The sequence below is a fragment of the Caretta caretta genome, chromosome 10 (assembly GCF_965140235.1).
Source record: "Caretta caretta isolate rCarCar2 chromosome 10, rCarCar1.hap1, whole genome shotgun sequence".
NCBI classification, from domain to species: Eukaryota; Metazoa; Chordata; order Testudines; family Cheloniidae; genus Caretta; species Caretta caretta.
In genome coordinates this window covers 66,080,019-66,102,646 of record NC_134215.1, presented here as the reverse complement: position 1 = coordinate 66,102,646, position 22,628 = coordinate 66,080,019, and the positions used below count along the sequence as shown (strand labels likewise).

The 22,628-nt window shown below is 40.9% G+C and overlaps 1 protein-coding gene across 3 annotated transcripts in view; it reads right to left on the bottom strand.

Moving 5' to 3' along the window:
* SPPL2A (signal peptide peptidase like 2A) overlaps nucleotides 1–12,555 on the bottom strand; it is a 48,781-nt gene extending 36,226 nt beyond the window's left edge. The window contains exons 1-4 of one of the 3 annotated variants that reach the window (XM_048867138.2): nucleotides 12,312–12,555; nucleotides 7,681–7,800; nucleotides 3,983–4,168; nucleotides 3,100–3,189 (exon numbers count right to left, since the gene is read on the bottom strand). In XM_048867138.2, the coding sequence (XP_048723095.2) occupies nucleotides 3,100–3,189; nucleotides 3,983–4,168; nucleotides 7,681–7,800; nucleotides 12,312–12,374 (459 nt within the window). In that variant the 5' untranslated portion in view covers nucleotides 12,375–12,555. The remainder of the gene's footprint in view (nucleotides 1–3,099; nucleotides 3,190–3,982; nucleotides 4,169–7,680; nucleotides 7,801–12,311) is intronic. The other 2 variants (XM_048867136.2, XM_048867139.2) reach the window with 2 other exon arrangements.
* Nucleotides 12,556–22,628: the final 10,073 nt, after the last annotated feature.

Genomic DNA, 22,628 nt, shown 5'->3' with positions numbered 1-22,628 from the left:
AGATGTTCCAAATGACATAGGTCTATGAATATTTTAAAGACCTTTGTATCAGTAAGTGTGATATGTTCCTGGTTGAGTTTCCCAGGAGAGACCCAGGGACCGCTTTGTGCCAATTGGCAGAGGTCATTGGGGGTGCGGGGAGAAGGAGGTGGGCATACAGATTACTGGTCAGTAATCTCAGTGTCTGAGATCTACATATTAGGTCCCCATATAACATTATGTAAGGCCTCCAGCGAAAGCCTGTGTCATACTGGTCATCATAATCATTGTGAGATGTATGTTCAGAAAATATGTGAGGAGTTACGTATATATACACACTAAAAATTATGCTCCAAGTCTGAAAGTTAATGCAGATCACCGAAAGGTGATCCACGCACTGCCATCAGGCACCTGGAAAGAGGAAAGCTTCTCTCTCTTTGGCTGGTCATGTGCAAACTGAGTATTGTATGGTTCACAATGGACGCCCAATTATAGACTGAGCAAAATGCTAGTCAACAGATTGCAAGCACTGCAGTAAAAACAAAAACAGCAGGGGTTACCACATTTAGGATTAAAGACAAAGATTTTTTGGAACCACATCTGGGGAGCAGATCAAGCCCCAGTTATCCTTCACCAGGGGGAGCAGGCTGCCAGTGTGCTTGGCCTCATGAAAGAAGGGTCAGCCAACCTGGTCACACTGAGAAGGACTTTGGGTTAAGCAGTATCTTATTAGACAAGAAGGCATCTTGTTAGTTGAGTTTAGGCTTTAGAATGCATGTTATGATTTTCTCTTATGTGGAACCTTACATAGAAGAAGATTTGGAATATTTCTGTTTGCTACCATATGAATCTCTGTTTTTTGTTAAATAGACTTGTTTTTAAATAAAGAAAATACAAGTTTAAGTGCTATATATTGAGCAGAGCTTTGTTCTAAGGTGCAACTAGTAAGCTGTAGAGTACTGTTCCCCTGGGAACAGCAGGCCTGGTAATTCTGTGAGCGTCCAGGATAAGGGGCTGAGCACCAGAGGGAGATGCTTGGAGGACTCGGGGGTTGGAGTGTACCTACTGCATGCTCGTGTGCACGACAGACAGTAGAGCCCACATGGGTTGAGAACACTTGTGTTGCCTGTGGCTGTCAGGGTCAAGCAGTTGATCCCTGGCAGACACAGCTTCCTCACACTAAGGGCAGGTGGCAGCAAGGTGCCTAACAACCTTGGGTAACCCAGGAAGTGTCACATGATGGAATCTGGAATTACTAAGGGGTGATTAATGCAAAATCCCACTGCTGTTATGCAGATACCCAGCTGCTAAAGCTTTGCCACCTAAGGAAAGGGGCACTGACCAGTTTTACCTGTTTCAGGTGGCCTGGGAAACAAAGGCCCCAAAACCATGTAAAGCATCAGCCTGAGCTGACTAAGCAGCCCTGATTTTGATCCAACAAATGGACACAAACCTTTAACCAAGGGGGCAAACCCTACTCAAAGGGTTTGAAGGACTATGACCTACTACATCCCCACATGGAAGTTGGGCGACATCTGGTAACCTGTGTTTAGACTGTATTGTTTTGTTACAGATTTTCTGTGTAACGGTTTTGTTCTAAAATAAGTTTACTGTGCTTTGGCCACTGTCATTGCTCCTAAAGAAAGAGAGTGAACTGCAAGTGCAGAGCTAGGTCAGACCTGCTGGGATAATCACAGTGAATTGCAGGGGGACTGCAGCCTAAATTCCAGATCCGAGAGGATATGGTACAGGACCCTGCCCAGAGAGAGGTGACAGAAGCCTGAGACCTAAGGGGGCAGCCATGGAGCAGACCACAGAGTGGGTCTGAGGTGTTGTTACCCTGAAACTGTAACACTATATACTTAGAATGAATTGATATAGTGGGATAACAGCATTTCCCACTGCAATGCAGGAGACCTGGAAGCAACCTTATAATTCATGCTGAGGGAGTACACTAGGCACTCCAAGGAGGGATGATACTACTTCTTGACCCCTAAAACAACTTGAGAAGTTGTGCACCTGGACCACGTACCTGTTAGTCCACTAGAATATACTGAGTGTTGTCAAAGTAATCTGCACTGTACAAATACAAGCAGACACAAAAGGAGGAAGCTGCAGTAGTCAAGGTAAAACATAACCATTGCATGGAAAAGACATTCTGCAGTGGGAATACAGAAGGAAAGACAGATATCAGAGATAATGCAGAGGAAGAGCGAACAGATTTGTGAATAGCCTGGATGTGGGAGAAGAACAAGAGAGGAACCAAACATGACAAGCAAGTTTGGCCATAGGGAATACAGTGGAGTTGCCAATAGAGATGAGGAAGGGTGGATTCAATAGTGAATGAATGGAATATGCTAGAAACATATTGATGACTATTTTACTTTCTATTCAAGGAATATCACAAATTTTAGAAAAATATAATCTTAATTATCTGAACATCAGAGGGGCATTGAATACATTTGGAAATCTGAATTACCTTTTGATGCAGTTAATAGAACTAAGGAAAATTACCTTGTTTTGAATTACTGAGCTTCAGATAATCAAGGTCGTATATAACATGAAAGAAAAGTGAATTGCTATCGGTTATTGGAACATTAGCATTGTATATTGCACTGTCACACTATAATGAAAGTAATTCACATGTGATGTTTGTTTTGTCCTATACAGCATCCCATATGTCAAAAGGAAGAGTTGCTGGCTATTGGTCATGATATTGTCAGCTCTATATTCTCTTCTAACTCAGTGTCAGTCTTTTTCTAATCTGTACATTTCAATAAAGTGTAAAAACAGATCAGTCCATGAACAAGTGGACAACTGCAATAAAGTCTGCTCTATACTATAGGCTGAAGGAACACTCTTACAGATTAGCCTGAAAGAGTCAAAGAGCAGGTTAATGCTTTCATGACTGAAATCTCAATCTATCTTCATTTTCAGAGAAAGGGGAAGACAGATATTGTCTAAACACATGAATCAAGGAAAAATATAATATGCATGCCTAACTGGGCACTGCCTGATAAAAATATTGGGGCAGATCATCATATAATGATGATCATAAATGTAATTATGAAAATATTTATACAAATCATAAATGATTACAGTATTTTATCAGTCACTTACCTGCTGCATATCCATTATATCATTATATCTTACAAGAGCAACTGGAATGGTTACATTTTGTACATCAGTCTTGTTACCTGAAGGAGAAGACTAAAACATAAAACCTATATAAGAGGACTTGATAGCATATTTGCAGAACACAACTCTATATGCAGATTATCCTCTGAATGCCAGTATTTATGTTCGCAAACAAAAATCAGCAGACATGATTCAAAGCTACAGAGAAAAACTCACACAGTTTAAGGAAAACTATGCTACACACACTGAAAGGCTGACATTATTGACCCAGAGATATTCTGGTAAATATTTTATGCTTTTATGCAGATAATCAAAACCCAATAGTTTGACTCCGATAACCCACCTTTCAGAACAAGTTTAACTCAGTTTTTTTTAAACTAACAATTATCAACGATAATCTACTATTAATATTGTATTTTGCTGTATTGAATGTATTTGCGCAAACTGCAAATATAAGTATAATGTACATAAAAAGATATCCAGTATTTTAAAAAGAGCAAGAAAAACAGGACATGCATGTCTGGCAAAGTGATAAGACATGATCTAAAATAACTGTTCTTATCTTTTAGTTGTTACTGTCAATTTTTTTCCTTTTGTTCTTCTGTATTAGTTGATATTTTTAGTGATTTTGTTTTCTGTAGCAATGATTGTGTACAGGTACTGGATTATATTAATGCTTAATAAAATGTAAAATTTTCACTTAAAAGATTATGCAACTAAAATTAGTAGAAAACAACAGAGATAAGCTTTTTCATTTAGTAGTTTGAGTATAACGAATAGGCAACCACAGAGGTCAAAATACAATAAATGCAACTAAGATAATGTCACTTTAATGAAGATTAAGCCATAGAATGTTAGAACTTACTAGACCAGTTTTACTGGCAATCAACAGCATTTTAGCACCATGACTTTGAGCAGTTCTCGCTTTATCCACAAATGAGCAGTTTCCCCTCATCACTACAACTGCCTTGTCCTTTATTACAAGAGTAGAAGGAACTTCAGAATTACTGCAGAACACTTTGGAGGTCAAGTTCTCCAAACTACTGGAAGCCTATAAAAATCAAAAGTTGTATAAAAGTTAAAACTAAAAATCAAAGATTAATTTCCAATATGGTTTCTCCCATTTATTTATCACACAAAAACATTTATTTACAGGGAGTAAATAGACCTACTAAGAAATATAATGGGATCGTTGACTCAGCAACGTGGATTCAAAATAGGAAATCAGTAGCAGGAGAGGAATAAACTTTCAGGGAATGTTCATGTGGAGTCATTGCAATTCTAAGATCACAAAACCAATTTAAAAGTATAGCAATAAGCAACTAAGTATATTTGAGATTTCTGAACCAGTCTTAACTCCTTTACAGCCTATTCCAAGGCCAATGCTACTCTGTAAACTAGTCTTTAGAATATGTTATTATGAGCAACAGACAGCAACTCTCTAGAGAATCCAACTATGTCATACACAAGTTTCACCAGCCAAAGAAACAGTGACTCTCATACATATCCAAACTCTGGTTCTATTGCAACACTCACATCAAGACAGTAGGCTAGCCCTAAAACAAAGTAGTAGTAGTTTAAATAATTTTTCCATATATTTAATTTTAGTTTTTAAAACTCTTTTTTAAAATAGGACTTAATAAATAAGTTGTTTTCTTTGGCTAGTCAAGTTATGTTTGGCCACAGTAGGTCCTTAACAGAAGCATGGCTATTACACTTCCTCTGATTTTGTACTGAGTCAGCCTTGTTTATGAATCAAGGGAAAGAATATTTCTCTCAATTATTTCCAAACCTATAGCATTTACCAATCACATCAAGGGCAGCAAAAGGAAAGGAAAAAACCTCTTTAACATGTATATGTGGGATTTTTCTGATCTTAGCTCAAGGATAAGTTTTGACCAAGAGTAAGGCATGGCAATATAAATTCCAAATAATCATTAAAATACTGTTTTAACATATACATTTTAGTATTTTACGCAAATGCACACGCTGACCAATATTGGCAATCCTTGTTTTAAACAGATCAGGTTCCAAAATAAGGTGTATTCCATACAAAATCACTTCACTCAAAGTGTCTCCAAGAACACTTAACTGAAATAGTTTTAAAATCTAGTTTATTTTTCTCCATTTGTGACATTTATTTTTTTGCGATTCATTCAGTCTGGAAAACAACAAAAGTCAATTTTACTTTCATTTATAGCCATTTTAACTTTTTTTTGCCAGGAACTGAGTTGATACTAAAATATCAGCGTTACGAACACTTGGGGAGTAGGTGAGTGTTTAAATCTAAACATGATACTTTGCTGATTTTTATTTCTCTCAACTTTCATTAATGCATTTCAATATTAGGTTTTGAAAGTTTTTTTTAAAAACATAAAATTTGGTGTCTTAACAGCACGACAGTATCATTTTGGGTATTGTAGAAGTTGGGCTTACTCTTAAATATTCACAGTGCTAAATTTAAGAAAATTCTTTTTTTATGATTATTCTTGACAGAAGATAAGCAGTGGTACCAATTTAGAAGTTATCCTAAAGAGAACACAGAACATAAGAACAGCCATACTGGGTCAGAGCAATGGTCCACCTAGCCCAGTATCCTGTCTTCTTACAGTGGCTAGTGACAGATGCTTCTGAGGGAATGAACAGAGTAGGAAATCATCAAATGATCTATCCCCTATTGCCCATTCCCAGTGTCTGGCGAACAGAAGGTAGAGACACTCAGAGCATAGTGTTGCAGCCCTGCCCATCCTGGCTAATAGCCATTGATGGATCTATCCTCCAGGAACTTATCTAGTTCTTTTTTCTTCTCCAAGCTGAAATCCCAGTCTTTTTAATCTCTCCTCATACAAAAGCTGTTCCATACCCCTAATCATTTTAGTTACCCATCTCTGTTCCTTTTCCAATTCCAATATATCTTTTTTGAGATGAGGCAACCAGATTTGCATGCAGTATTCAAGATGCGGGTGTACCATCAATTTATATAGAGGCATTATGATATTTTCTGTCTTATCTATCCCTTTCCTAATGGTTCCTAATATTCTGTTAGCTTTTTTGACTGCCACTGCACATTGAGCAGATGTTTTCAGAGAACTATCCACGACTCCAAGATCTGTTTGAGTGGTAACAGCTAATTTAAACCCCATCATTTTGTATGTATAGTTCAGATTATGTTTTCCAATGTGCATTACTTTGCTTTTATCAATACTGAATTTCATCTGCCATTTTGTTGCCCGGTCACCCAGTTTTTTGAGATCCCCTTGTAACTCTTTGAAGTCTGCTTTGGACTTAATGATCTTGAGTAATTTTGTATCATCTGCAAATTTTGCCATCTCATTGTTTCCCCTTTTTCAGATAATTTATGAATATGTTGAACAGTATTGGTCCCAGTATTGGTCCCCCTGGGGGATACTACTATTTACCTCTCTCCGTTATGAAACGGACCATTTATTCCTATCCTTGGTTTCCTCTCTTTTAATCAGTTACTGATCCATGAGAAGACCTTCCCTCTCATCCCATGACTGCTTAATTTGCTTAAAAGCCTTTGGTAAGGGACACGGTCAAAAGCTTTCTGAAAGTCTAAGTACACTATATCCACTGGATCACCTTTGTCCACATTTGTTGACTCCCTCAAAGAATTCTAATAGATGGGTGAGGCATGATTCTCTTTACAAAAGCCATATTGACTCTTGCCCAACAAATTGCGTTCACCTATGTGTCTGATCATTCTGTTCTTTACTACAGTTTCATCCAATTTGCCTGGTACTAAAGTTAGGCCTACCAGCCTGTAATCGCTGGGACTGCCTCTTGAACCTTTTTAAAAAATTGGTGGTCACATTTGCTATCCTCCTGGCATCTGGGACAGAAGCTGATTTACATGATAGGTTACATACCACAGATGTTAGTTCTGCAATTTCATAGTTGAGTTCCTTCAGAGCTCTGGGGGAATATCATCTGGTCCTGGTGAATTATTACTGTTTAATTTATCAATTTGTTCCAAAACCTCCTCAAATGACATCTCAGTCCAGGACAGTTTCTCAGATTTGTCACCTAAAAAGAATGGCCCAGGTATGGGAATCTCCCTCACATCCTCTGTAGTGAAGACTGATGCACAGAATATTTAGTTTCTCTGCAATTATTTTATCTTCCTTGAGTGCTCCTTTAACAACTCCATCATCCAGTGGCCCCACTGATTGTTTAGCAAGCTTCCTGCTTCTGATGTACTTAATTTTTTTTATGTTAGTTTTTGAGTCTTTGGCTAGTTGCTCTTCAAATTCTTTTTTGGCCTCCCTAATTATACCTTCAAACTTGACTTGCCAGAGTTTATGTGCCTTCCTATTTTCCTCAATAGGATTTAACTTCCAATTTTTAAAGGATGCCTTTTTGCCTCCTTCTCTGTTTAGCCATGGTGGCACTTGTTTAGTCTTCTTACTATGTTTCTTAATTTGGGGTATACATTTAACATGCATTGATTTTACACAGTACTTTCTACTAGAAATTCCATTTGATCCAAAACCGTTCTTGGTTTTTGTAATTCTTAGACAGCGTAGCTACATAACTACTTACAATGTTATCCAGGGTATTTGGAAGAGATACCCACGAAGGATTGTAACGTACGCAGTAGTCCTTTGTTAATGGGGGTATCCCATTTCCAGAAGCATGCAGGATTCCCTCCTGTGCATTTACCTACAATATGAAGTTTCTGCATTAGACAACACAGTTTACACTATTGGTGGACAAATAATATTCTTCTAAATAAGAATAGGACAACTTAAAAGTTTCAATAACCAAAAAAAGAAATGGAACAGGTAACAAGATTAACCTTGACAGCTTGGTTTTGATTCTGTAATGCAGGTAGAACAGTGGAAAACTGATCAGAGTTTGCATGGCTAATCATAGCAAGGAAACAGTGATGCTCAAGTACATTTCAGATGCTGCATATTCCTTTTACAAACACACACATACACAGCTGTGAAGAGCAAGCTAAAGAGACAGAAACCTCCAGGAAAGCATTCTTAGATTAAGAACCAAGATTTTACATTCCCTTTAAACTGGAAAAAAGGTTATTAAAAAACACAACTGATATAGCCAGCATAGGGTATGTGGTGTACAAATTTTTATTACAAGTCATGGGCCCCATCATAAATACCTTCTCTCATGGGCATAGTCCTCACTGGGAATGCTCATATAAATTTACTTTTGTGAGCAAGAGATGTATGATTAAGCCTTATGTTTTTCCTGGAGTTATAGCAATTCTAAAGATTCAGTCTTGGCCTGGAAGTTTTGGTTTGCTGGTTGGTTTGGGGTTGGGGTTTTTTGGTAGGTTTTTTTTTTTTTTTTTTTTTTTGGTGGGATGGGAGAGAAGGGAGGAAACACACCACCCCCATATTTTATTTAAATTTTAAACTTAATTCTAAAAATTGTGGGAATACTTGGTTGCAGATTATTTTGGGCACCTGTAAATCAAAGTAGCTATATTTTATACAAGGTGGATTTGATTTAATTAGGAAGATTTGATTTAATCATGGATTTCTACATAAAAGTGCATTCTTGTTGGTTGTTATAACCTTAATACATATTCTTCACAACTCAGAGATAGATGTAGGTTTCATTTTTAGAAAGTTCACACTATACATTTTTAAACAGTGAGTTATTTTGAAAACTTTTCAGATTTAGTTTTACAGCTATATTAGAAAATGAACGATTGTTTGGTTATTTCATTTACTAAATGTAATTGAAGCAGATATTTATGAAGTAATTGGGAGGTGAACTATCTCCAATTCAACAGGTTAATCATTAATATTTGGAGGATTTTCTTGCCATGCTGTATTAGGGGAACATCACTAGACAGACACTTAAATTGTTTTATTTAACTAAAACAATGTTATATATTCTGGATTTTTTTCTTCAACAGCAAACATATAATATTTTAACAAAATAAGCATATGAATTTTTGAATTTAGTTAAACATTCAAGTTTTTAAACTTTGAGAGAGAGATAAGGGATTGACTCTGTGTACACAAATTTGCAGAGTGACAATAGGGTTGAGGTCTTATTTATTTAAAAACATTTTTGCTGTTAACAAGCATGTTATCTCTGAAGACACAAATCCACAGTTTGAGAACTGCAAAACTAAGCATCTTTGACGGTATCTTCTAGACTGAGCACTGTGTCCCATTCGGTAGATAGAAAGATTATTTAGGTTAATCTATACAGAAGCCTCTGGAGCCCCATAAAATTGGGTTCCTAATCCATGGAAGTACTGGAACTCATTTACAAAATTTTTCTTAAACATTACATGAATATATTGTCTCATATGATGGGATTAGAATTTATAATCCCTATTCCATGATGAGATATCTTTGAGTTATATTGTATCTTAATTAAAACTATCTTTAGATAGAATTTTTTTGATTAAAAATGCTTTTTGAGGAAAAAACCTATTTAAATAAAACCCATTTTTTTTTTTAAAAATCAGTGAATTTTATCCACCCTGATTTTATAGGATTTTTAAAACAGGATTTTATGGTTTATACCATGATGTAATCCTTTTCTGTGTGTGCAGTCACAGAATTAAAGAAAAATGAAGATGCTAAAGGCTGAAAACTGATTTCTGAAAGTGCTCAGTAACCAAAAATTTCATAATAATTTTTCTGATATAGCACTTTTCACCTGTATTTCTCAAAGCGGGCCACTAACTGACAGAGGCAAAGAAGCACTCCAATTGTGGACAGATTATTGTATGGAAATTCCTATAATTATGTTTTTTAAAAATGTATATATTATTCACAATTCTTGCCAACAGTCTTTTGGCAAGATTGTTGGAGGGGCACATTAGAAGATGGATTCTGAAACTATATTTATTATAAATTCTTAAAAGCCTTTTTTTTTTTTTAGTTAAATTCTTAATTTCCCAGTTTGATACATACTTGATTAAATACGAAACAAATGCAGACTCATAAAATAGTCAGGCATTATATGAATTTGTCCACAATAAAGGAAATATGTAACATTTATTTTCCATGTTCCAGATAAAGATCTATAATTTTAAAAAAATGATATCTAGAAGGTGTCTAATGAAAGAAAAGGTGTCATTTCTTGTTTCAGTTACGTGTTGCCAGAAGAAAGTAAAGTAATTGACTGGGAACTAAGGAAAATTATGCCATAATTTAAAGCTGGTCATCTTGACTCTTCTTGAAAGAAGCACTTACCTTAACATCAGGAATGAATTAATAGAACAAAAGGAGTCTGTGAGTGCTGTTGTAGGTTTTAGATTTCTTTTTGTTTGTTTTTTTTTTGTTATCTGTCAGGTATAGACTTAAGCGATATTAATAAGCAAGAGAGAGGTACGAAAAGAGAGGCTTGGAATTTGATGCCTGCCATGTATATAGGAAGTTCACTAATAGCTTGTTTTTCTCTGTGATCTTCTTTGAAAGGCATTACCCATCTCCTATAGCAAACAAGACCTTGGGATAAAAGGAGAAAAAAGCAAGAGGTGCTCCTGTGTAGTTGTTTCAGAGTTCTAGGTCCATCTGGTTTGAATGGCAAAAATTCTTACTAAGAGCAACCCATTTTATCAGGCTCCGAGAGTGAACATCTGCTCACCAAGCAAAGTGTGAAAATAGTCAGAGCCTGTTAGTATTTTAAATGTACAGTCCTTCAGTTATTAGATAAAGTTAAAGTTATTTAATGATTTATGATAAGCAAAAGAAATGCCAATCTTTACCTCTTAAACTAAGCCCATTCATCTAAAAATATAAACTGTTGGCAAGTAAAAGTCATGATATTGATCATCTTACTTCAAATGGAGACAGGATCGAGTCTGAGCAGCAAGAACTAGAGACTTTCACATTAGCCCTTTCCATTATCAGAACTTTCTTGTGTATGGATGAGAGAGGTATAAATAAACATGGTGTTATGAAAGCTGTAGTGTTAATTTTTCGTAAGTAGTAATCTTTTTTCTAAACAAGTGATCATTTGTTCTTCAACACTACATTACACAGCAGTAGCCATAGTTTGATTGTTAATGTGTACAGGCTCTAGGTGACAGCCAGTGTTTTAAGCATGTTGCATAATCCTATTAAGAGCATGTCAACACAACACTGTACTTGAAACACCAGCTATACTAATGTGCCCACTGTGAAGCTGATAAGTAGCAACAAGAGGGTTATTTATAAAAAGTTTCCTCCTATGGAAGGAGGCCAATCAGCACTGACCTATGGATGGAATGGACCTCAGAAGATCAGTTGCGAGGTTAGGAAGCATCTGAAAGTTTGCTTATTTATCTGACATTTTTCTGACCTTTAGGGTACAGAGTTGGACTGGAAATACCCTTGACAATCCAGGCCCAGCTAGAAATACTACCAGGATGGCCTCTATCTTAATGTTTAAAGCAGATTTACTTCTGATCCTGGATAGAAACTGGAAAACCCAGAAGAACCAATCCACCTTTTTCAGACAGACATTTCAGATCTTCAACAAAACAAGCTGTGATTGAGTATGGTTCTGAAAGGAAGCAGAAGTTCCCAACAGGAGAGAAAGTGACTGGTTCTCATCACAATCAGTTCACCAGCTGGGATAGAAAGACACCTTTTGCACACCGCAGAATTGTCATATTAGCCCACACAAACAGTCCAACATCCAAACCCAGTCACAGCAGTCCACATGACTAGGACTCACCTCCACTACCACCTCATCACCCTACTCCACAGTCTTGCAGTTGTGACCCCCCCCACCCCCACTCACACTGCAGAGTCCAAGACTGTGAACTCAGCCACCCTCCATGAGATACCAACCCACCTCTCCTCAACAAGACATCATGCCACACCCCTCCCCCAGGTCTACCACCCCACTCCACCCCCACACTGCATTTCCCCTCACAGCCCCGTGCTAGCCCTTGCCCTCCCACAGCTCCGTTCTCCCCCACAGGCCCCCGCCGCTCTTCCCACAGCCCCCCTGCTGGCCCTCACCCCCCCAGCTTCCCCCCCCCCACAATCCCCTGCCAGCTCTCACCCCCCTCTTCCCCACAGCCCCCTGCCAGCCCTTGCCCCACAGCTCTACTCCTGCCCCCCCCACCCGGTCCCAGTTCTCCCCCACAGCCCCTCCGCCCGGCTCACCCCCTAGTACCCTGCAGGCCCCGCCGACTGCCCCCCCACCACGATCACAGGGGCCGGCGGCCGGGCACGGCAGCCCCTTACCCGCGGGAGCAGCAGGGCCCAGAGAGCGGCCCACGACAGCCAGGCGCGCCTCATCCCGCTCATCCCCCTCCGCCCGCCGGGGCAGCAGCACCCGGCACCGCTTCGCCTCCACCAGCGGCCTTCCCGGACCCGCCACCGCCCGCGCACGGAGCCCGCACAGCGCCGCCAGCTGAGCTGTCCCCGAGCGCGCGGCACTTCCTCTTCAGCCGGCGCAGGGGGAGGGGGAGGGGGAGGGGGCTGCCGCTGCCGGCGCGTGACAGCCCTTCGCCCGCTTCCGGGAGCACTGGGCGGCCGCCGCCTCCTGGGCCGGTTCCGTCCGGCTCTGACCGCGCCCGTCCCCGTAGCGTCGGGCTGCCCTGAGCATGCCTTCCCCGGCAGGGGAGCGAGGCCCCGCAGGGTCCGAGCCTCCCAACCCTGGACAAGCCTTTTAGGCGACGAGGGTGGGGATGACGGGGGAGGTCTTTGGTGAACCAGGAAAGAAGGGCAGGACTGTTGTCTCTGTTGCCCTCCAGCAAAGGGTTTGGCTGCTGCATTGCATTCCTAAGGCCCTGGACAAGGCCAGCCCCCCCCACCCCCATCCTGCTTGCTGCTGCCAAGGTGGCCCCTAGCTGGGCCCTAAAACGGGGCCCTCCCCCAATTGAGTGTCCCCGTCCCCCCGTCTGACAACTGCAGCATCCCTCTGGAGTGTTGCTGCTGCAACGTTAAACAAGCAGCCCGTGGAACATGCAAAGGGCTCGTGTGATGGCTTCAGTTTATGTTGCTGAGCTTGCAGGTGGCCTTCACTGCCCCTCTCAAACACGTATGCACTCAGGCTGCGCTCCTTTCTGTACTACCGTCCACACTTTGCCCCCTTCTGGAGGCTCCTTTACTGCTGCCTCTATACTCTGCTCCTGTAACTAGGGGAATAGTTGATGTGCCTCCCACTTAGGGTGACCAAATAGCAAATGTGAAAAGTCGGGACAGGGGGTGTGGGGTAATAGCCTATATAAGAAAAAGACCCAAAATATCGGGACTGTCCCTATAAAATCGGGACATCTGGTCACCCTACTCCCACTCCACACCATAGCTCTGTCTCCCACTCTTTGATGCTTTTCTTAAAGTCCCAGCACTCAAGTAAGAACATGACATTCTCAACTTTTGTTTTTTAAAGAATAAGTTTGTAACTCTATATCCCTACAAGGATAATAGTATATTCTAATGGTTTCTTCATGGGAGACTGATTTCTGTGTTTACTCCTTTTCCTGCCAAGGACAGAAAAGAAAGGGAAAGAGAAACTCTTTTCAAAGGCTTTGGTCAGCAAGTGTTGTTGTAGAATCCCACCAAAACTCACATGGGCTGTGAAAGAGGCAGGGGTACTGGAACAATTTGTGTAGTGGGGATGCTGAGAGCCATTGAACCAAACTAAACCCATATATAATGGAAACCACTTCAAGCTAGGGGTGCAGGAGCACCCCTAGTTCCAGCACCTGTGGAAAGAGGGGAGGGAAAATAGTGAAACAACAGACAAATTAAAAGGGGATTAAATTACACTCAGCACAGCTGGAGAGGGGGAAAATGGCTAGATTTGTGAGGGTAAAGCACTTGGTGTGAAGACAATCAATCAGTCCTTTGGTTCTTTGATGAAAATTGCTTTGACACTAGCCACTGGAGTGAGCCCACCAACTCTTTACATAGAGCTTTGGATCAGGGTTGGGATGGTTCCAGAGGAACACAACTTTGGACACTGGTTTCCAACTCCAACTGCATATGAAATAGTAACCTAAAAATGACAAGCTCTGTTACCAGTAGTCCAAGCCATCAAGTCCCTGATGTATATCTCAGTGTGTGCTGCCTTTCCTTTGTGTCACCTGACAATTTCTGAATAATAAACTAGTAGCCTGTCTGTTATTCATTTTTAATAGAACTGCTCTGAAACTCTTATTTATTCTTTATACATCACTATAGTTGTATGGAGCTAATCAAAACTGAAAACAAAAAGCCCAATCCTGCAAGATGCTCAGCACCTGCCAAAGTGGGAGTGAAGGATACTTAGCACCTCTCAGCATCAGGCCCAAGATCCCTACAGTCTTTTCTGATGAGCATATATGACTCTTCATGAATCGCATTTGAAAAGGGTTTAATCATATGGTAATGGGAATGATGACTGATGAAGGCAGAGATTTCTTTTATAGCAACAACACTAAAAAAAAACCAGGGAAGACCAGTGATACTATTAGTTTGTATATTGGTTTCAAGAAGGTGAAGTAACTGGGGAACAAACTCAACAAATTTATATAACTACTGTATTCATGAACAAACAATGGTTATTAGTTGTTTTATGGTGGAGGGGAGAGAGGGAAGAGAGCTTGTGTACATGTGATTGCCCCCTCATTGCATATGGTGGATTTAAAAACCAAATACAAATAAAAATGTAGCATCCAGAGGCAATTCCCCACCCTATTATTGCAAGTTTACAGTAAATCACATTTTGGCCCTAGGAACTTGAATCATCTTGAAATGTAATTCCGTAAATAATTACTATTTTGATCTATGGAAGGTATTTTTACTTTGACTATGCCAAACAGAATTGTTTCCTCAGTAACATTCAGAACTTTGTTCATGTGTCAGCAAAAGAGAGACTGCAAGTGGTCCAGTGTCCCATTTTAGCATGCTTAAACAGTGAGAAGTAATGAGACACTGTGACAGACTGACAATATCCTGAGCAAACCTTGTGGAATTAAAATAAACTGTATTGAATTAGGGTTAATCCTGTTGGGGTGCTTCGTATTCAAAATGCAAATATGCAGGTAGTGTTGTGACATTATATGTACCTTCTCTAGTAGGGAGGGGGCTGCTAATGAACTTCCTCCATTATCAGCCTTTGAAATCATTTCCCCTGGAAAAATATGGATGTATGACTTGTTCAAACTGGATTTTCTAGAGATCATGTATTTCTAAAAGTTATTCTCTAGGAATTGTTTTGGGGAAGTTCTATGGCCTGTTTTATACATGAGGTCAGATTAGATGATCACAATGGAACCTTCTGGCCTTGGAATCTATGAATTTCTTTTGTTGAAGAATCTGGGTGGTTTCCATTCACATGTTTTTGCTGGTATTTTGTAATGCTGAGTTTCTTGCAAATGTCAGCTTTAACAAGGGAGATATTTTCAGGTACCAAAACCCACTCCTGTTAATTATGAGTACATTTCAGATCAGGTTCTGGCCTTAGTTACAGCAGTGTAAATCTAGAGTAACCCTACTAATTTCATTTTAAATCACTGGGGCTATTTCCATGCACACACCTGTACCTGAGATCAGAATCTCTGTCCCTCTCTCGAGATAAGTAGAAAGATGATTTCCTTTGTGGTGGCAGTGGCAATAGGTTAATATTTTTTAGATCAGCCACCTGGACAGGTACAGAAAAGCCATCCCAGAATTAAAGTAGAGCACACATATTCATAATAAACTATTGATTATGTATGTAAATGAAGACATTCCAGCATTAGCTCACTTAGAGGAAAGTATGTTATTATTTTAACATCTTATGTGGAAATTAGCATTAAAGGGGATAACTTCAATGGGAGCTTTGCTTGAATAAGGAGTGGGCCTTTAGTGATTTTAACATTAGTTAATGTAAAACAAAATCTAGAAAAGCTTCTTGCTTCCATTTTCATTAAAATTATTTTAAAATACAATAGCCAAACCCTCTAATAATTAGAATATTTGGAATACAGGTTTGAAGCCTGTAATTACTGTGACATTTCAGATAGGTGACTAGGAACACAGAGCTGCTGTGTACATAGACCACTGCTTCTACTAGACAAAATTTGAGCTATAAGGTGGGTGAGGTAATATCTTCTATAGGACCAATTTCTGTTCATGAGAGAGACACACTTTCCAGTCTTTCAGGTCTGGGAAACTTTATCAGACTGTCACAGCTAAATACAAGGTGGAACAGATTTGAGCAAAGTTATTTGTTAAGGTTAGAAAGCATTTTATCTTTATTTTTCTTGTATTTTATTTTTCATTTCTGACTTTAATACCTCATTACTTGTACTCACTTAAATTCTCTCCGTGTTATTAAATAAACTTGTTTTGTTCTTGAATCAAAAGTAATCCAATGTTGTGAATTGTTTCAGTAATTTCATTTAAGGTAGCAAGCCATTGAGTATTGAGCCCATTAGAGGGGCAACAGACCTCGTATATCTGGACTGTTCAGGAGAGGGCTGGACAGTGCAAAACATATGGTTTTTGGGGAAAATCCAGGAGTGAGAAGGTGTTGGGATCACCCTGCAAATAGAAACAAAGGATGCTGGAAGCCAGAGTGTGGCTGGTATTTGCTGACACGCTGCTGGGGTCAGAGCTGCTGGTCCAGGGCTGTGGCTTTGCACAGACACTCAGGGTGTGACCTGCATGCTGGTAGGCCGATTATGAGTGACCCAAGTTGGAAGTTACAACACTGAAGCACTGTGAGGCACCCAAGTTTGCAGAATTGGGGAGCTAGTCACAAGCAGATGTCAGGCTAACAGCTACAGGAGATTCTGCCTTAGCTGAAATAGGAGGGACCTACACTTTTGGAGCAGATTTTAGCCTTTTGGTCACTTGTTTTCAGTCGCCATGGTGTACAACATGAATAACAGCCATGAAGTAGGCGCTATAGTAATTTCAATAAACAATAATAATAATATGGGGCCAGATATGTTACAGCATTCATTAATGTCTTCAGGGCTGGATTAAGGTAATCCAGGACCCAAGGCACACCATGGCATGAGGCCCCTCATGGCTCTGTCCATGTAGCCCTGTCTCCAGTCCCACCCCCGACTTGGGAGTGGCAGTAGCAATAGGTCCCTAACCCTAGGCCGCACTTCCCTGGGGGAGCAGCAGCAGGTGTCCCCCTCTCTCCTTGAGAGTAGTGGGGTACCTTCTGTCCCCCAGAGAGGCAACAGGGATGCACCTCCCAGTATTTTACACTCCCAACTCTTCTTGGATGGGTCAGTCTAGCCCACTGCACACCTTTTCCCTTACTAAACCATTACTGGCCGAGGGCCCCAAGTGCAGTAGACCTTGGAATTAATACCACATTGAGATTCATGGGGCAATTCATACTTCTTAAAGGCATCATTTCAGGTTCTCTGCAGACTTAGGTAGATGTCACTGCATCAGTTACATTCAGATTAGGTTTTGTTTTGAAATAAATTAAATGGCTGGAAACTATGGAACAACAGAAGGATACAAGTTGTGGCGGTGGGCCTGTAACTAAGGAGCCTTTGGTCAAATGACCCCAAATCTGGGTCACTAATGCTACCCTGTCACCCTACGAGGGACCCCAAACTTCAAAGCAATCTGATTAACCGTTTGGATTTTAGAGCATTTCCAAAAGTTGAGCTTCAAAGCATAATAAATGGCGGGAATGGAAACATTCTAGCTGTTTTTTTGTATTGGCACATGTACAGTGTAAAAATGTACTTTTTCTTAAATATTGTTCTCACTTTGGGTCTCCCAAAAATTTAGTGGGATTCATGCACTACCTTGGGAAAAACACTTAATACCATTTTGATCCACTAATAATGAATAGTTTGATCTCTAACACTGGGTATAAATAACCAATCAACCAAACCCACCTAGAAGCTTTTTTTTTTTTTTTTTTAAATGCCTATTTTTTTCCACAGGTCATATCTCCAGAACCCCACACCCAAATTTTTCCAAATTTGGATCACTAACCTTATCCTGCACCCTCCGGAGGCACACTAAATTTCAAACAAATCCAACTAAGCATATCAATTTTTAGAGGACTTAGAATAGTCAACCTTTTAACAGATGTCTTGATACAGCTTTAACTATGGCAGTGATGGCGTGCTGCTATAATGAAAGCTAAGATTCTGATGTAATCCCACAACTTCATGAAGCAGAAATCTGTAATGCCCATGCATTAACCCCATCCTGATGGTAGATAGCATGAGTCTTCCTACAGCCCACGTAATCTAAGGGGTTAAATAACAGCTGCAGCATTAATTTAAGAAGTGTTATCGGAAACAGCTCTGCTTCTCTAAAAACATTCCACTACATTTATGGCTACTCTTTGTTTCCTGCCCTAAAGACAATTTGCAATCTAATGAGCCAACCAGCTTTCAGGACTCCACTCCTTTGACATTAACTCTTTAATGCTGGAGTCATTTCTCCTATATTGTCTAGGGTTAAAGAAATCTACCTTCAAAAATTACAGGCTACAATTATGGACTAGTAAAACATGTTGAAGAGTTAGAAGGGAGCTCTATCAGTCCTTTTGAACAATGTGATCTATTAAAAAGAGAGGAATTTCTAGAAAGAAAACAACGCTGCAAAGTACAGGAGCTGAAACCCTGCTCAAAGCAAGCACTCTGATGTTTAATCCTTCAAAAAGCCAATAATCTAGTGCAACTGTATAAAACAATATTTTGTCAGTGAAGGATAAATCTGGAAACCTTGCAAAATACAACCCAGAGGAGAGAAAGCTTTGACAGCAGAGTAAAATAGCACCATATCCTCCCCCATCCACTCCCACCCCCCATGAATCTTACCTCCAACAGCAATCATTATGAAGGGCAGATAAGTAACATTTGATCTTGGACTGTTAAGTTTTCATGACAATTCCACAAGACTGATATCAAAGTAATGTCCAAAGACAACGCAAAGCAGTCAGGTATTATCATCTTCAGCTAAAAAAAAAAAAATCTACTTTTCCAGAATTACTATAATTAATAACTTATATAAAATATATTTCTTAAATTAAGAATCCCACTGCCATCCCTGCCCTCAAGCTCAGCAACGATAGACAAGGAACTTTTACTGTACCGATAAATTTAAAACATTGATTTAAGTATGAAGAATATCTTGCATTTTCTAAAATAGTTTGCCTCCATTCCCAAGGAATGGACATTAAACTTAACCAATGACCATATTTTCCTATGCCCAGTCATTGACCTGCAGCAGTAGTACCGTAATTACCATAAAAGGGAAGCCAGTTCCTGTGTGAGAGATTATCCGATGATAGGATATGCTGACTCATTAAAAACACAGCATAGCACTATGCAAGTGTTTTTAAATGCTTACATGAGGTATCTGATAACACTTGGAAAAAATAGTATTGGAGTCTGTATTTTTGATAACCTGCCATATTAGACTTTATATGCAATGATACCTTTGCCTTGCTCCCCACTATATCTAGTTCTTACACCTACAGGTATAAAACATAGAAACCATTCAAAACAGCTACTTCTGATTCATTTGAAAAAATCTATAGTATTAGGACTCCAGCACTGTTACATATGTAGGGCCTGATCCTCTTCTCCCTTACACATCGTGTTATTCCTTAAGCTCATGAAAAGTGAGTATAAAATGCTACCAAGTCAGATTTTGTACAGATGTGACTATTCAAGGTACAAAGGAGTGAAAAAATGAGGCCCTTTACATCTAGGTTTGTGGCCGACCATACTTCACCTAGGCAAATTTAAAAATAGCTTGAAGCATGTGGATGAGGAGACCCAGGGGAGATGAGGACTAAAGGAAGGAAAAAGATTGCTCTTTAGTGCAGAGATTTGATTTTTTACAACAAAATAGGGACAGAGGATGCAGAAGCAATCAGAGACTTAGCAGGAGTATCCTCTTTCATACCCTTGAGGATCTCCACTATGGCCTGCTGGACACATGGAGAGTGGCAGCTTCAGAAATCAGCAAGGATTCCTTATACAGCTTTGCCGGGGATTTGTGGCCCTATGATCGCCATCCCCCAGGGAGAAAGAATCTCAGTTTCCACAAGACTTTGGAGCAGATGGGAACCACTAACAAGCCAACCATTCTGAGGAGGTGAACTGGAGAACAGACACCTCATCCTGGACTGAGAAGGAGACTAGGACAGGGAGATTGTGGTGTATAGGACCGAGGACCTCACTTGGGACCCTTGACCTGCCAGGCAACAGATTCTGAGAGTTTGCCCCATCTGCATCCAGAGATCCATAGATGATGCCTAATCAACTATGGGACCTTGGCTTCTGACAGCCATAGGACTAGTTGAGAATGTGGTTGCCTCTAAGGCCTGCCCTCCCAAGTTTACGGAAGTTCGAGTTTAGGAAGGGCTCTAGCATCTGTGGCCCATTCCTAAAGATCAGGTAGTGAGAAACACAGGTTAGTACCCTCCACTATATTTGCCAACTAGCTGTCTTGTCCTTTTGGTGTAAGCTAGCAGGGTTCCCAGACCCATGTAGAGATTTCATTGTGCAGAAGCTCTTGGAGGGATGGTCCAGAGGTGACAGACATAGGAGAGATGACAGAAACCCCATAGCCAGAGAAATTCTTGCAGGGTTATTAAATGCTCTGCCCAAAATGTGGGGCAGAGACCATTTCATTAAGGTGGCATTTGTTGTGGCCTTCTTTGGTACTTTCATGGTAAGTGAACTGGCACCTCTGGCAGGGATGGATTAACCTTTTGTGGGCCCAGCCCCAAATATATTTGTGGGCCCCCATGGAGGCAATGGAGCATGGTATGGGGAGGTCAGTCCCTGGAGCAAGAGGCCAGCCAGGGGCAATGGGGCATGGTATGGCAGGGGTGGCCATGCTCTGCCCAGCCCAGCACAAGGGCACTATTTACAAACCAGCAGTTGCCAGATGCACAGTGGCCCGCCCAGCCCTGTGCTGCCAGTGTGCCCCTTCCCCTCAGGAGCAGGCCCATGCTATGCCACACAGCCTCTCCCTCCCCCCCAAACCCTTCAACTCCCTATGGCCAGAGCCCCTCAGGACCCACTATTCCAAGTGCCCCCCTGAACTCCCTGCACAAATGCACAGCACCCTGTGCAACACCACCCCTGCCTGCACCCCCACCATAATTGCCCAGCACCCCCCACAGAACCCCTACTCCCTAGTTCCCCAATACATACATCTTCCCCACTCCCTCACAGCCCAGCACCCCCCGCAGAGACCCACTTGCTGCCTCCCAGCCACACTAACCAGCCCTGCTGGGAGGCAACTCTATCCATTGGGCTGAGCTAACAGTGAAATCAGGGCTGGTCCTGGGGCTGGGAATCACTCTGACCCCTTGGGAGTGGTACAAGCAGCCAGGCCAGGGCCTGCCATGGCCGGGCTCCTTCAGGACCTATTTTATTGGAGGGGCCCAGCCAGGCCCCCAACACCTGGTTGAGAGTGACCAGGCTTCTGCATCAGTCCCAGGCAGCTCAGCTCTGGGGAGACAGGCAGGGTCCACAGGTGGCAGCAAGCAGAGACTGCCCGGAGCTGGAGGTGCACTGGGGTCTGGCTAGGGGGCATAGAAGAGCCAAAGGGGCCCAGTTGGATACTGTGCTTATGAGAGGCACTTGAAACCTTTATGAACTGGAGTTTCCTCTGCCCCACCTTGTGGCCTCTGTCCTACTACCCCTCATTGCATGGGGTTTCACAACTAAGGAGGGTCTACCCTGACTGTGTGGCTTACAGTAGAAACCCTGTAACCTGCACTGGAACCAAATAAATGCCTGGTACATGAAAGCTGGGGTGGGTAGTGTAGTGCCCCTCCCCAACTATAGTTAATAAAGTTGAAGCCTGCTGTTTAAGCCCATCCTTGTCAACTATTTGACTACTTGTACTGGTCACACAGAAGAGGGGTGTAGTGAGAGCTATGGATAAGTACAAATGGGACAGGATTAGAGAAGAGCTCATCTCACAGCCTCTCAGACTAGTAGTATTGAATCAATGCATTATTCTGTTTTTTCATCCATCAGCATATTATGTTAAAACTTGTCTTCAAGAAAGTGAAGGCTCTTCAATTTTCTTACCACAGAAGCAAAGTTTACAGCTTTGACTAGTTGGCCATTTAGACAGCATGAATCTGCCAGTAGAGCTAGCCATCTCCCACTGTTGGCTCCATCTCCTCTACTCATATGACACTTTTACTACATTGACGAGAGGGAATGAAGGTTACCCTGCTAGCTTGTCTAGAAAGTGTGGATTCCCTCAAGACTAGGTCTTAATTCAGCTTGAGTAGAGCTGTAGTAAATATTTTCAAATCCCCTAGAGTTTTTAATAGAATGGTGGTGGGGAGAGGGGAGTGAACCCTTGCTCAGTCCCATAAGATCAGTAGAGATTAAGTGCTGTCAGCCTGAGTTTCTTGTTTTTACACCACTAACAATAAGATACGTTCTTTACCACAGCTATTAGAGTTCTGAAACTGGTTATGCCTTCTCCTTTGTCTAAGATGTAGCAGACAATAAAATGTTAATTCAAGCTAATGAGAAGGTACAGTGGAACCTGCTCACACCTAGCTATTAAGGGAATATAAGGTTGTTTTTCAAGTGCATAAGATACAAGCAGAAGTAG